Source organism: Xenopus tropicalis, chromosome 5, assembly GCF_000004195.4.
Source record: "Xenopus tropicalis strain Nigerian chromosome 5, UCB_Xtro_10.0, whole genome shotgun sequence".
Lineage (NCBI taxonomy): Eukaryota > Metazoa > Chordata > Amphibia > Anura > Pipidae > Xenopus > Xenopus tropicalis.
This window is the reverse complement of record NC_030681.2, coordinates 44,012,238-44,027,639: the sequence shown is the minus strand read 5'-3', so window position 1 is coordinate 44,027,639 and position 15,402 is coordinate 44,012,238. Positions and strand designations below refer to the sequence as shown.

Sequence of the window (15,402 nt, the reverse complement as noted above, 5' to 3'; positions counted from 1 at the left end):
TCGCGGTACACAGCATAGTCCCACAAAAAACATGCCCATAGTGAGGGAAGTTGGAAGTGGCGCAGCACAGTTCCGAACAACCTATGACTAATTATCTGGAAAAGTTCCGATTTTTATTATTAAAATCGTATTATAGTAAAAGCAGCAGCTCCAAACATTATAACATTCCGCAAGCACTATTATTGCTGATTTTAAGAATCCCAACCCAATATCCTGCTCTATACCTGACGTAGCTTAATTTTCAGAAGCCCTGATAGGTAGGCGGAGGCAAATCACGTGGTGAGCGGCAGGCGGAGCTGTCATGTGACGGTCACATGACTGTGCGTTGGGTTGGCACTGTCGCTGATTTGGGGTTCTTTTCCTGATTCGGCCCCGGCATGAGAGCCCACGGGCAGGGAATAGCCGCACTTGTGGCGTTCTTGCTGCAAGTCATTGCTAAGAGCACAGGGCAGCAGGGGAATGTAGCACCGGTGGAGCTGTGCGGGTAAGCGCCTGTCATTAGCCTGTCTCACTCATTAGCCAAATGCTTCCTCTATTGAGAGCGTTGTCATCTCTGTGCACAATACTAGGCACAGCGGCACCATTAGATGTGTTGGCTGCTCTGCCTGATCTTCTTGCCTCGCATCTTCGCCTTCTGTATTCTATTCGGCTACTGAGTTTTCTTAGTTGTCATTCTGAGGAATCGCTACATATACTGTCAGCTGTTCTGTTAGAACGTTCCCCACAGTCATTTAGCCCAGTTTAGAACACGGGCGTCTTCAGCTAATCGCATACACTCAGTCGCACTGATAAACACACACTGTGGCTTGATCATTTTAAAGGCAAACTCATGCAGTGGTGTCATTTGACATGTGGTGCTACTAACTTACTGAACCTGCTTGTACTTTGGTTTTCCGGATACAATTTATATATATATATATATATATATATATATACACACACACACACACACACCCCTACCTAATCTGTAGAGATAACACTCTCGTGTGTTCCTTCATGCCTTTGTCATTATGGGAAGTCACTCATTCGCCACCTTTAATTAAAGGGCAACTGAAGCTCTGCTGTGAGGCTAAGCATTTCATAAAGCAACAACAAACAATAGAAGCATACAGTAGTTTTGCATATTGGATAGTTTATTTTGGCTTTTCTCTTGGGGTTTTGCTTACTTTTTGGGGCTGTTTGGCACTGCGTTGATCTGTGTAGCATGTGGTCACACTGGCTAAATTTCAAAAAGATTTTAATGCTGACGGGTTTAAGTTTTAGGAGTTTATTGTCTACATAATTAATATACGACATACTGATTAAAGGCCTTCTGTGTCGTGTTTAGTTCAAGCAAGGGGGAATTATTTATGCTTTTGAAATAGAGCCATACCAAATTTGTAAACACAATTAACTATCAATGGCCAAAAGTTTCAGAATCTTCTTGACCAGTACATTTAGAAAGAAATGTGCAGATCAGTAGCATGTCCATGATCTGATTTTGTCAAAGTTTTTGTATTCTTTGGACTGGCTAAAGGCCAGACTAATGTATTGGAGTGTTTGGCCTCCAAACACTCAAGTTGCACCCCTGCTTTATACTGGAGTCTCAAAATCCTCAACCAGCATATATTGTAAATAACCTAAACTTTATTTTAGGGCAGTGATCCCCAACCAGTGGCTTGTGAGCAACATGTTGCTCCCCAACCCATTGGATGTTGCTTTCAGTGGCCTTAAAGCAGGTGGTTACTTTTGAATTTCTTGCTTAAAGGCAAGTTTTGGTTGTATCAAAACCATTAGTACTGACAAACAGGGCTGTGGAGTTGGTAGATAAATTCTCAGACTCCGACTCCTCAGTTTCTGATACTTCCAATTCCACAACTTTGACTCCTCTGTTTTTAATATGCTAATGTATTTTATACATTCATACAGTCAATGAAAAGCATGCTTCATGGTCACTCAACGTGTTCGTTTATGCACTGCGTGCATTGGGCTTTATTCTTATAGCAGAGAAGTAATTAATTATGACTGTTTGTGAATTGGGACATTTAAACTTGCTTTTTTTTTTTTTATTCTCATTTAAATTAAGTAGGAGTCGGTTCATTTTTTGCCGACTCCAGGTACCGAAAATTGCCTCTGACTCCTCGACTCCGACTCCACAGCCCTGCTGGCAAACTAGAGCTTCCTGTAGGCTACCAGACCATGTAGGGGCTACCAATAGCTAATCACAGCCTATATTTGGCACCCTCAGGGAACCTTTACATGTTTGTGTTGCTCTCCAAATTTTTTTACATTTGAATGTGGCTCATGGGCAAAAAAGGTTGGGGCCCCTGTTTTAGGGTATTGGTAATTATGAAATTTTTTTGTGTTCATATGTAATACACTCATGGTGGATGTGGATATCCAGCAATTATTCCTTGCTGGTGAGGTCAGAGGACAGTTTTAAAAAACCTTAAGTAGTTACACGTAAGTGCCAGGGTAGGTTCTTGTAAGTATGGGAGATTTGCAGACATCAACAAAATATCAGATATAAATATGTGTATATATAGTGTATGGCAATTTATAAATATATAATTGTGGTGGTCACAAAATGTCTTTGCCTTTTCACAATCATACACACCTTGCTGATCTCATTGTTACAATGAGAAAACAACAAGGGCAGTGGCACATGGGGAGATTAATTGCCGCTATAAATCTTAACTATTGCAGGCGACTAATTTCTCCGACATGCTACCCCACAAGAAAGAATGTAAATCGCTGGTGGGATGGTATACACCAATGATCCCCAACCACTGGCTCGTGAGCAACATGTTGCTCCCCAAGCCCTTGGTTGTTGCTCTCAGTGGCATCAAAGCAGGTGCTTATTTTTGAATTTCTGGCTTGGATGCAAGTTTTGGTTATATAAAAACCCAGTGTAATTGCCAAACAGAGCCTTCTGTAGGCTTCCAGTCCACATAAGGGCTATCAAATAGACAATCTTAGCTCTCAATGGCACCTCCAGGAACTTTTATGATGCTTGTGTTGCTCTCCAAAACTTTTTCCATTTGAATGTGGCTCACGGGTATAAAAGGTTGGGGATCCCATACACTGTGACTAGTAGTTGCTAGGAGTAGCTCTGTGTGTCTTCACCCTAAGAATGGGAAGGAAAAAAAGAGGTCCACACATATCTACGCCCTATTCACCCCACCATGGCTCGTCAGGTTAACCCTGCCCTCCAGATGAAAGTTTCTGTGTTTCCATGGTGGCTGGTGAAGAGATTTGCTGGGTAGCAGAGGGACTATGTAATAAAACAAGATGAGGGAGAGAATGAATGACTGTCAGCTTAGGTCCGGTTGGAAAAATGTCCATGGTCCAAGTCACAGGCCGACTATCATGGTTTTCTTTTAATCTGAATAATTATGTAAAAGGCAGTTCAGATAATCCCAGCGGAATGAGTTAATGTAAAAAAAGGAGAATTTTTCCCTTTAAATAACATTTATTTTTGAATATTCTAGATATCCATCTATTTACACCTAAAGTCTACCTAGGTAGCTGTGGCATACATACAAGTGTAAAAAATAATCAGTATCTACTGGCCCTGCTAAAATACGTGTCATTACCTAGCATGTTAATATGTCGCACAAAGAATTATTTTTTTTACCTGCTTGTCACCTCTGTGTCCCTTATATGGGTCACTTTGCCTTGCTTGTGGTCTTCAAGTAATCCACTGGTAAAAACAAAACAACAGACAAACCTGACAGTGTACAACTTCCTTCTGTAAACTTTATTATGCTTGCACAAGAAACCAATTAAAATGTTGAATGCTGACCTGGGCTCAGGATACGTAAGATGGCATGTATATTTGTATATTGCATAATGCAGATTGCATAAACAGTTGACTGTTGGCTTGTTTTAGATGGTTTACTTCTTGTACTTGTAGATTGATATGTCTGCTAATTTTAGGAGAAGCTACTGTTAGTTCGACTGTTTTTATGTAACCGCAAAAATATGCAGGTATGGATTGTACTAGTTGGAATATTGGGACCTGGGTTTTCCCCTTATTTGGATCACTGTGCCATATATTTATGTATATACATAATATGTAAAATAATAATAATAATCCCAATAGGATTGTTTTGCCACCAATATGGATTTATGTTTTTAGTTACTGTCAAGTACAAAGTATTGTTTAAAAAGAAAGTAATTAAAAAAAAAAAAATTAGAATTATTTTCTTAAAATGGACTCTCTGGGAATTGAACTTCCCATAAATCAGTTGGCTGGCTATTGGGTTTCTCGATAAGAGATAGTATACCTGTACCCTTACCAATAAAGTGTTAGGTGAGAAATTATATTCTAGAATTAAAAAAAGAAAGGTTTTTTTTCTCCCATTTGCTATAGTATAGGAACCACTGTGACAGTATATTAGTGTCATAAATTACTCGTACTTGTAATTTCTTAAACTAGTAAAGCTTGTATTTTGTCTTAAACTGGACTCAGGTAAACACTGTGAATAAGGGTCAGGAAGAAGACTTTGGCATTCTGTATGCTTAATCTTTATTTGCTAACTGAGCTACCCTGCCTAAGGATGTGGCCCAGCTTGTTTTATAAATGTGCCAGTTGAACTAGCAAGGTAGCCAACAAACAAGACCATTGCATATTGTTGAGAGAGTCAGCTGACCTGGAACACAAGGATCAAGTTAAAACAGAAAAATAACTACAACAGCATATTGTGATACCTTTGTTTGATAAAAGAAAATATTGAAACACAGCTGGTGTTTTTGTCAGTTTGTAGTTTAAAAAAATGTAAAATAAATAAATTGTCTGGCACTAGTTCGTTTTCAGGCTTTGCACTGATCTTTAGTATTTGTTAGGACAGGGCACATTTATAAAAGCATATGAAGTTTTGTACATAAATACAATTTTGCTTCTCAAACAACAATAGCACTAAATGTTTTTTCTGTTCTGCTGTATTTTCTGTCAAGTAATTAAGTTAAGTAAGTTAACTATAGTTTTATCATTTTGCTAATCTATACTCTACAGACTGTGCCACCAGCCCATGTGCTAACCAGCCCATGCTTGCTAGATAGCACTCATAACGCTTCCTTGCTCCTTGATATTTCCTGGCCAACTCCCAAGTAAATGGGACTCTAGAAAATTATTTTGTTAGACCAACTGTTACAATTTAATAATTCATTTGTTGCTGGCAAAACCTCAAGTCAGGGAGTATGTGTTAGTGCCATTCATCTTTTTATATTTGGTATGGCAGTTATACAACATACATATATATGATGGCCACATTAAATTAAATGATGATGTCATGCACATATATCATAGAGCCCATTATCTGACTGGGACCCATAAAGGTTATTATTTGATCCATGTGCATCCTGTTAGACAACCCTGAACTTGCAGGAAAGATATGTATCAGCCATATTTGCTGAGATGCTGTTGGACACTATGAGAGTTGGCCTAGCATTGCTACAGTTTAAGGTAAAATTATACAAATTGCATGTTAGATACTGGATATAAATTGCATAATATCTGCCTGAGTCTCTGTGTTTGATTTTGGGCACACCTAATTAACCCCAAAATATATAGTAGATTTTAGGCGATAACACTGTAGTAGTTTGTTTTTCATGTTGCCCTTCCCACGGAATTGGTATAGTATAAGTATTGGTTAGTAATGGCATTATTACATTACTGCTGCACTGTGAGCTGTTACCCAGCTTGTATAGAGAAAGAGCAGCATTTGCTGCAGAAGGGTGAGCTGGGCTGTTGTGACGCTATACTGATGTCCTGCATTCAGAATCAACCAATCGCATTGCGTCTCATCTCAAACAGTAGTTTGTATACACCTGACAATTAATGTGGCTTTATTTGTTCTCAAATCAGTTTGGATGTTTGTGTAGGATTATTCCTCATAGTCTCAAAATCCATGGTCCATAAGGAACTTTCAAAACATGAAAGGGATCTCATCATTGTAAGGTATCAATTAGGACAGGGGTACAAAAAAGTATCCAAATATAACATTCCATGAAATACAGTAAAGACAGTAATCAAGAAGTGGGGAAAATAGGGCTCAACAGTGACTTTAGCAAGATCAGGATGTCCCTCCAAGAATGGTAAGAAGACAAGGAAAAAAAATGTCCAGGGATGCCACCAGAAGGCTTACAACAACATTTAAAGAGCTGCAGGATTTCTTGGCAAGTGCTGATTTTTCCCTACAAGTGACAACAATCAGTTGTATTCAGATATCATGTATCTGGATAGTGGGGTAGGGTAGCAAGAGGAAAGCTTTTACTCACATCTAAAATGTATACCCAGTCTCCCACAACCATGTGGAAACATGTGTTACAGTCTAATGAGACCAAGGTTGAACTGTTTTAATTTAAAAGGTATGTTTGGTGCAAAAATAACACATCATCACGAACACTATCCCCACGGTAAACAAGCAGATCTTTACACTTTCCAAAGCTGGCCATACATGTTATCTTCTGCCTTAGGGAAGTAAGCAGCTATATTTTTCATTTGCTAAATCAGGCTAAAGTGCCTGCAAATGCTTGTTAATCTGGTTCCAGGCCATTGTTTGTTTTTTCTTTATTGCTCATGACTTCTAGATTCTGTTTTGTTATGGAAGGTAGATGTGTAAAGTTGCTTTCTGGAAACATTGCCTAACAAGCAATACAAAATATAACAGTAATTTTTTTGTACATATGGTTTTAAGCTCTAAGGAACATTAGCACCAAAAAAGTTTATTAAAGTAAAGTAAATATTATGTACTGTTGCCCTGCATTAGTAAAAGCTGTGTGATTGCTTCAGAAAGACTACTATAGTTTATATAAATAAGCTGCTGTGTAGCTATGAAGGCAGCCATTTAAGCAGGAAAAAGGTGAAAATGCACATTACATAGCAGATAACAGATAAGCTCTATAAAGCACCATTGTATTCTAGAGAACATATTTGTTATCTGCTGTGCAACCTTGCAAGGTGACTTGGGAAATTAGTCGCTGACGATAGAGCACCTTTTTCTGAGGCAACTGATCTCGCTGTGTGCCCTAAAAGTGGCAGCTATGTGACAGTGTGCACCTGCATATATATCTCTGAAAGGCCCTACTCTATGTGATCTTTTGCCAGCAAATGGTACCATATTTATTGTCCCATGGGCATTTTTCATAAGCAATTAACAGAAAATTTTGTCCTCTAGCTAATTTGCTTAGTAATGGTGTTCACTTATTTGGTGTGCTGGTTATTATTTGGCAGTTTACTGTGCTATATACAGTACTGCTTCCTAATAACATAAACTGTGCTGTGACCTGTGACTATTTCATTTCTTCACACAATAAACTTGTTTGGCTGCTTTGTTGAACTTTCCAAGCCAAAGCTTTAACAGTGTTTTGTTTTTTTTTTGTTGACATTGGTTTTATGTTCATTGTAAATTTAGCTTGAGAATGTGCCATATGACGATGGCGTCTGTAGGTCTGGCCAGTCTGAACTACTGACAGACTGGAGTCTTAGGGGCAGTCTTATCAAAATGTGAGTTTGGAGCTTAATGCATAAAAACTCACCCACGTTCTATTCAGTCCTATGGGATTTTAGAAGTGTATTTATGAATGGGTGAAAGTTGAAATTCACCATTTTATAAACACACTTCTAAAAATACCATAGGAATGAATATATATTGCGTGAGTTTTTCTGTGGTAAGCTCTAATCTCACATTTTGCTAAATCTGCCCCTTAATGATTGCTAATGACTGATTTCCCACAGTTTACAGTTTCACAGATTTATCACATTCTTCACTATACGGTGTTAATGAATTGACACATTTTTCAAAACCCAAAGATGCATAGAACAGTCAAACACATTCATTTCCTGTGGGTGTCAGTAGCAGTGTGTAGTAACACCTAGCTTAGTTGTTCATCCCCATGCTAATTGCAATAATAAAGCATAATTTTAGACTATTCATTTCTGCACTGGAAATTTTAAAATCTTAAACTGCCCTTTTTAATAGTGGTCCTACATAAAGACAACTCATCCATACTTTTAAATCTGATTTTGCTCCCATGTGTATGTATGTTTTGTAATAGAGGGATTTCCTTATACCTCTCCTCAGTCTAACCCCAGGTCCCTATGTATGATTTTCTCCCTATAATGCTGGAACCTACCCCTATTATTAAGACTTGACGATATATTTGCCTCCTTTTATAAATATAGCATATTCTTTCTAGTGGTTCTGGGGTGCTTAGCTTAATGAGTCCCCATTTGCTGTTATGTGTCATATATTTTAAAGAACCAGTTGGTATCATTAAGGAAAGTGAACAGCAGGGCCCAGGGATGAGACTTAAAAAAAACATATTGAAGGACTAAACCAGAGAAGTATTAGGACAGAGTGGAGCAGATGAAGTATAGAATGGAGTAAGCAAAGTACCAGGGAGGGGGCAAACAAGTCAAATAAAAGGCAAAACAAAGCATGGAAAACCAAATTCACAGACCTATTTAAACAGTCAGGAACAGGCCAAGGTCTGGACAGGCAATAGGAATAGGCCAGGATACCTACAGGATTTACAGGTCAGGGCAAGTACTATGATCTCAGCCATAATGATTTATATAGCAAGGGTCCTGCTGTGAAGCATGCTGACCTATGGCGTGAGGTGGCTGGAATTGATCAGCCCTATGGTAAGCCATTTACCATGAAGCTTTTGATTACTTTCTAGCCCAGTGCTTTTGGAAGGCCTTAAAGCACATGTGTCAAACACAAGGCCTGTGGGCTGGATACAGCCCTTCTGGCTGTTTTATGTGGCCCCTGGTGACTGTGCCTGACCGTGCAGCACCAATCACCTGACTGCACTGTGACTGTGCCTGACCGTACAGTATCTTAATAAAAAATTTGGCCGGCGACTAAAGGTGGGCAATATCGGGAGAATCCAGGCTAATTAGATTGTTTGGCCCTGAGTATACGGGCATAGGAAAAGTTGGTCCAGGGCAGGTTAAAAAATCTAGTTGGATCGGGGTCCGCGTCGGTTCGTTGATGCGGTCTCCGGTCTGACTAGATTTTTTTGAGCTGGCCGATTTCAGGCCAGATATCAGTCGGGCAGGCCCATCGGTAGTGCCCATACACGGGCCGATTAGCTGCCGAATCAGTGTATGGGGACCTTTAGCCTGTGTTTTAGATTTCTGCCCCCTTATGAGATTGAATTTGACACCCCTGCCTTAAAAGGACTGATAGGTCCTTGAATTAAATACCAGCAGTGCCTTACATGCTTGCATATACTGTGATGGAACTGACTATTTCACCCCTTGATGCACACAAAGCATTGACCACAATTCTACATTAGACTATCTAAATGAACTTGTGTATTTGGACGACTGATGCAGATGCTGTTTAATCAAACAGTTGTTTTTAAGTAATCAATTTTTGTTAAAAATTTGTTTACTTTAATGTCTTGGTAACTAAAAACTAAGTAAGCTTTATCAGAAAGGTCTATGTAAATACAGCCATATAAGCACTCACAGGAACGCTGCACTGACTTCTCTGTGGAAAGATTTCTTGTCTGTAATTCATGTGCCACAGACACGCAGCTCTCTGCAGTCTCCTCTCTCCTGCTCCCCCCTCCCTCAAGTATGCTGAGAACTCCCTCCCCCCCCTTAGGAATGTGGATCTGAGCCAATCAGGAGGAAGCTGACTCAAAGTCTAACTAACTGAGCATGTTGCACTTGGTCTGGGTATCTGTGCAGGAGTGAGGCATTATGGGAACTTTCTTTACACAGCTCAGTGTTTTTTCTTCCTGTTTGGCTTCTGATCATCTGAATGGGAGAAATATGGAGAGACTTAAGGGCACTATTGAGACAACTGAAGGTATGCCTGCAGCTTGAGATTAACTCTTTATTAGCCTTTCCTTCTCCTTTAAAGTATCTGACATTTGGAACGTTGGTTTGTCTATACTTTTGCTTACATTAATGGAATGTGGTTTGGCACAAATTATACACTTTGTTTGCCTTTGATATATCTAATACTGTGAAGTATTTTAGTGGTATGTGAATGCTTTTTCTGTTACTCAAACAGAATGTATTTGTACTGAGCTTTTTCTTCTTTCGTTCTGACAGGCACACTTGGGATGCCCTCGATACTGATAAGAATGTTCTCTACAGAATTAATGTCTGTGGTAGCATGCCTGCAGCAGAATGTGGAGGACACGAAGCTGCAATTTGTGCACAGGATTTAACCAAAAATACCTTAAGCCCAGTTGGTTTGTCTGGTGAGTTCTTCCCCTTCAACGTAGCTTTCAGGATCAGTCATTTAGAATTAATCTGTTCTAGATAATAAGATAGTAAGATCTACAGGCAGGCAATCCCCTCCACTTAACATTTGCTACTTATTCTTGGATATAATTATACTTTTTGTATTTGTAGAAGTTCTTTTAATTAAATATATTTATTTTTGGGGTGTTTTGCTTATCTTTATTTGGATTGTTTTTTCTTTTTTTATGTTTATGAATGCTCTCATTCCAAGCAGCTTTTCAATTGGTCATTGTTACATTTTTACTGTCCCTTTTCTATCTATGAAAATGGTTTCTGGTTGTCAGGGTCATTGACCCTGGAAAGCAAAAACACATTGATGAGGTTTTATCTTTCTTATTTTCAACTTTCTATTCTGGCCTTGTGCTGTGTTCTTTAAGTCCTAGCAACTGGGTAGCACAATATGTTGCAAGCCCAAAAGCTGTAGAACAAATTATGCGATTCAATAAGAAAACTTATTTCATGGTTTATTACATGAAAACACTATTAAAGTCTATTGGAAAAAAAAACTCAAACTAAAAAATTAAGTAGATCAGGTTTTCCCTCTGAATTGAATTTGATGACTTTTTTTTTATAGAATACTGCTTTGTACAATGTGTGTTATTCCTGATATTAAAGTATCGTGATATTTCTATCTACTTTTATTCTTGCTTATGTGTCCTATATGAACACTGCAAGAAGGCCAGTTATATACATGCCCCTTCTGACACTGCAGTGGGAGGCGGGGAATGTACTGAACACTGCTCAAACCCAGCAATTATAAGGGCCCACAGAACCTTGCAGTAAAGGGATAGCTGTAAAAATTGAATCTTGACGATCTTTTTCAACTGGACAAGCTCTTATTACGTGTATACCTGCGCAAGTATATTAAAAAGCTCAAAGCAGGCAGCCTGAAGAGGAATTGGGGGCACACTAATGTTGTGGGTAGGGTGGGCCATTTGCAGAGTTCAGCCCACGACCCGCTAAAGATGGGTTTGCTTGTCTGAACCCACCCGACCTATGAGTTCCATGGGCCCACACTGCACCAACACAAAACCCTGTTGGAGAAATGTAGTCCTATGCAATCTAATGGTTTCATTTCTGGAGCACCTAACCAGCTGCAACAAAGTGATATGGTAGCTGTGTTTTCCTGATCATTTTCTCTTTCCCTCTCTCTCTCTTCCTACATCCCCGCTTCTTAACCTTGGGTCCCCAAATGTTGCTGCAGAGCCATGTGCTGAATATAATAAGAGGGCAAGTCAGGTGTCGAGCAGCAGGAAGTCACATTGGTATACCTCATGGTTACTGCAAATGTAGCTTATTTGGTAACTTGGTTGGGTGGGTCTAAATACTGCAAGCCCCTGACAGGCAATAGTTGCCTGGAAGTGTGGCAATCCTTGTTTCCTAACAACAACCACTTGCACAAGCACTTTCATGTCATAGCAGACACTGTAGAAAAGTATTATGCCATGCTCGTGCTACTTTAAATCTTGTGCCCAAAATTAGCACATTCATTGTTGTAGGGAGCTCTTGTGACAACTGTAACAACTTATACCATTACCACTATAGAGATGCTGAAACTTTAAGCCAGTGCAGTCATTTTATAATATAAAATAAGCATTTCTAGCCATATTCATTTTTAGGGTTTAGTTCTCCTTTAAAGACTTTAACCAGCACGGAGCTTTTCCAAACGTATCGTTTTCATAACTGGAGAAGACATTTAAATCTATCACAATTCTTCTTAAAACATATTTTAATCTAGTTATATAGTTACAGCAATATGTCAGAAGACACAAATAAATCAGCCTTTCCACGTGAGGCACGCTGCATCATGAGTCATAACCCATAACAGACACACAGCAGCAGACAGTAAAAAACTAGTTCACAGCTATTTATTTTCAGTGATCATTTTGTAACAATTGACTGACCGATGGGGAAATCCCATAATTTTTATTTTTGTTTTTACCCCCACATTACATTAGGTAGGGGGCGGGGGGCAAATACAAGTGTACATACTGATGCAGAACTACATTTTAATTTAAAACTCAAGCAGCTAGGTTAATGGTGCATTGGAATATTTGCCCTTCCCTGCTAGCATCCATTTCCAATTTTACTGAATAGGAAGCTTGCTGCCCTATGGCTAGACGTTCCTGCTTCCCTATGTCAAGACTTTCCTGTCCCTGATTAATAGCCACAATGACTATATACCAAATGACAAGTTATTTGTATCTGTACATCTTCATGTGACATTAGGCTAGAACTGGTTATACATGGCTAGGTTTGGCATTCATCTGTTGGCCACATGCAGATTGCTAGATTGCACAGATTATAAATGTATCCATTTACTTGGCTGTAAGGTTAAATGTGTTAGCCACTAAACATTTCGAGCATATACAGTGTTCACACCAGCTGAGGGCCAAACATACATTCTGTCTTATGTCACAACTGAACCATATTGGCCTGATCAGAATTATGTTCCATTTGGATTACAATTTTTGTTCTGATGAGTAACTTTAAGAAGGGCTAGAACTAGGGGTAGGCATACATGTGCTTCAAATACAGTGTGGAGTGATATGATTGATGGAAGAGTGAGAGTTGAAGAGAGACCATGCACACCAAAATGTATAAGTGCTGGGAGTGGGAGTAGATGGTAAGTTGAGAGTTAAAGGAGTGGTTCACCTTTTACGTTAACTTTTAGTATGTTGTAGAATGGCCAGTTCTATGCAACTTTTCAATTGTTCTTCATTATTTATTTTTTATAGTTTTTGAATGGTTTGCCTTCTTCTAACTCTCTTTAGCTTCAAAATGGGGGTCAGTGACCCCAGCAGCCAAAAAACTATTGCTCTGTGAGGCTACAATTTTATTGTTATTGTTACTTTTTATTACTATTCTTTCTATTTAGGTCCTCTCCTAAAATAAACTCCCTGGTTTCTAAGGTAATTTGGACCCTAGCAACCAGATAGCTGCTTAAACTCCAAACTGGAGAGCTGTTGAACAAAAATTTAACAAATTAAAAAACTACAAATAATAAAAAATGAAGACCAATTGGCAATTATCTATTGCAAATTATTGAACCAGGTGTCCTGGTTAATAAACAAAAACTGTGAGTTGCTGTTACTTTTGTTATACACTGTTACCATTTACTACATTTCTAAGATTATAATGACATATCCTGGAAAATACTACATTAAGACTAAATGATAATCCATTTATATATCTGTATTGTAACATGATGATGTACCATGGACCCCTGTGGGTATGTATGAAGTGCTATGCATTGCACTCTCTGGGGTAGATATTTGGTGCATAATTTGGTAAGATGTTTTTGCTTACATTTTCTATTGTGCTGTTTTTAGACAGCTTTAGATATTGATGACTACCTTTTGTATTTTCTAAAGTAGCATTTTTTTTTCTTGCAGGAAATTCATATGTGCAGATTAGTAAAAACCTTATTTTGTTCAACACTACGCAACCATGCTCTGAGTATGAGCACAGAGTCCAAAGCAGCATCAACTTAATCTGCGGGAAAACATTGGTCAGTCTCAGAATCTTGTCGAGGACATTCTTCCTTATTCTCAGCAGGTTTTTCTTCTGTGTTGATAGGGAGAACATGGATTGTGTAAATTTTCTCTGTCTAATGATCCTATTTTGCAATGATCATTGGCAAAGAGATTTAAAAGCATGTACAAATAGTCTACTTGTTTCCAAACATATTCCAAAGATAAGTTGGCTCAAAATTGTTGGGCCAAATTACCCAAATTTATCTGCACTTTTGTGCTTGGCTCTAACGCCACATAAGGCTGATTCTCGGCCTGCGGATAAACACAAGGTTGCAAGCTGATGCCAATGTAGGGGCTGAGAATCGCCCCATGTGGCGTTAGCCTAAGTCAGTGGTTCTCAACCTTCCTAATGCCGCAACCCTTTAATACTGTTCCTCATGTTGTGGTGACCCCCAACCATAAAATTATTCCTAAGAGCATCGGAAATATGTGTTTGCCGATGGTCTTAGGCGACCCCCAAAGGGGTCCCGACCGACAGGTTGAGAATCGGTGGCCTAAACAGTGAGCTTGTATGTATGTATATCTTTATTTATAAAGCGCTACTTATGTACGCAGCGCTGTACAGAAGAATACATTAATACAAACGGGATTATTAAGATAATAATAGATAAATACAAAGTACAACAATAAATACAGATAGATACAAGATAAATACAGTTGCAATAAGTTAAGAGTCAAAGACACAAGAGGATGGAGGTCCCTGCCCCGTAGAGCTTACAATCTATATGGTAGTTTACAATCGATAAAAGCTTGACTCTTTATTTTATTTATTCATTACTTTTAGAGAGTTGACTTTTTTTTTTAACAACAATTTGATATGTTTTTTTGCGCTTTAGGGTACTCCTGAATTTGTTACCTCAACAGACTGTGTACATTATTTTGAGTGGAGAACATTTACTGCTTGCAAGAAGGACATTTTTAAACCCATTAAAGAGGTAAATTTGGTTGTTCCAGCTAATTTTATCTAAACGCATTTATGCGTTAGTATATTGTACAAAAAATATTTTTGCATGGATCACAGAGTTTAGGGTAGTGTGCTTATTATCATGGATTAGTTTTACTGTCTTTAGTAGAAAGGAAAATTGCTACAGCCGATTCTTTCAGATGCATTCCATTTGGCTGAGGGCAATGCTGGCGCGTCATCTGAAATCTGTCCATTGTGCAATTAGTTTTAGTAATAAAGATCTGGTAAATCTGTTTGAGTAAACTCCATTGGCCATTGTTTGTGGTAAATGTAATTAGGGAAGTAATGCACTCATAGGTAAACCCAGTTATAAAAAAAATTATAAAAGATACTTTTTTTAATGATAGCAAACGGACAAGACAAAGAAGTTGACAAATTATACAAAACAAACAAACAAAAAAAAATAAACATTCTTTTGCTTATATATTGTCAAATTAAGTGTAGCATGTTTCTATGTCTGCCAGGTTCCATGTTACGTGTTTGATAATGACCAAAAGAAACATGATTTAAACCCCTTAATTAAAATATCCGGCGGGTACCTGGTGGATGATTGGGATCCTGATACAGACCTGTTCATTAATGTTTGTCGGAATATAGGTAAGTCATCAGTTTTTATAATTGAAACAGTACAAATTACACTTAATTTCTGT

The 15,402-nt window shown here is 38.4% G+C and overlaps 1 protein-coding gene across 1 annotated transcript in view; it reads left to right on the top strand.

Annotated features, from left to right (window-relative positions):
• Positions 1-282: 282 nt before the first annotated feature.
• The window catches only part of igf2r (insulin like growth factor 2 receptor), a 74,974-nt gene continuing 59,854 nt past the window's right edge, over positions 283-15,402 (top strand). The window contains exons 1-5 of the mRNA XM_002933871.5: positions 283-484; positions 10,058-10,209; positions 13,648-13,763; positions 14,625-14,723; positions 15,217-15,349. Coding sequence (XP_002933917.2) covers positions 378-484; positions 10,058-10,209; positions 13,648-13,763; positions 14,625-14,723; positions 15,217-15,349 — 607 coding nt within the window. The 5' untranslated portion in view covers positions 283-377. The remainder of the gene's footprint in view (positions 485-10,057; positions 10,210-13,647; positions 13,764-14,624; positions 14,724-15,216; positions 15,350-15,402) is intronic.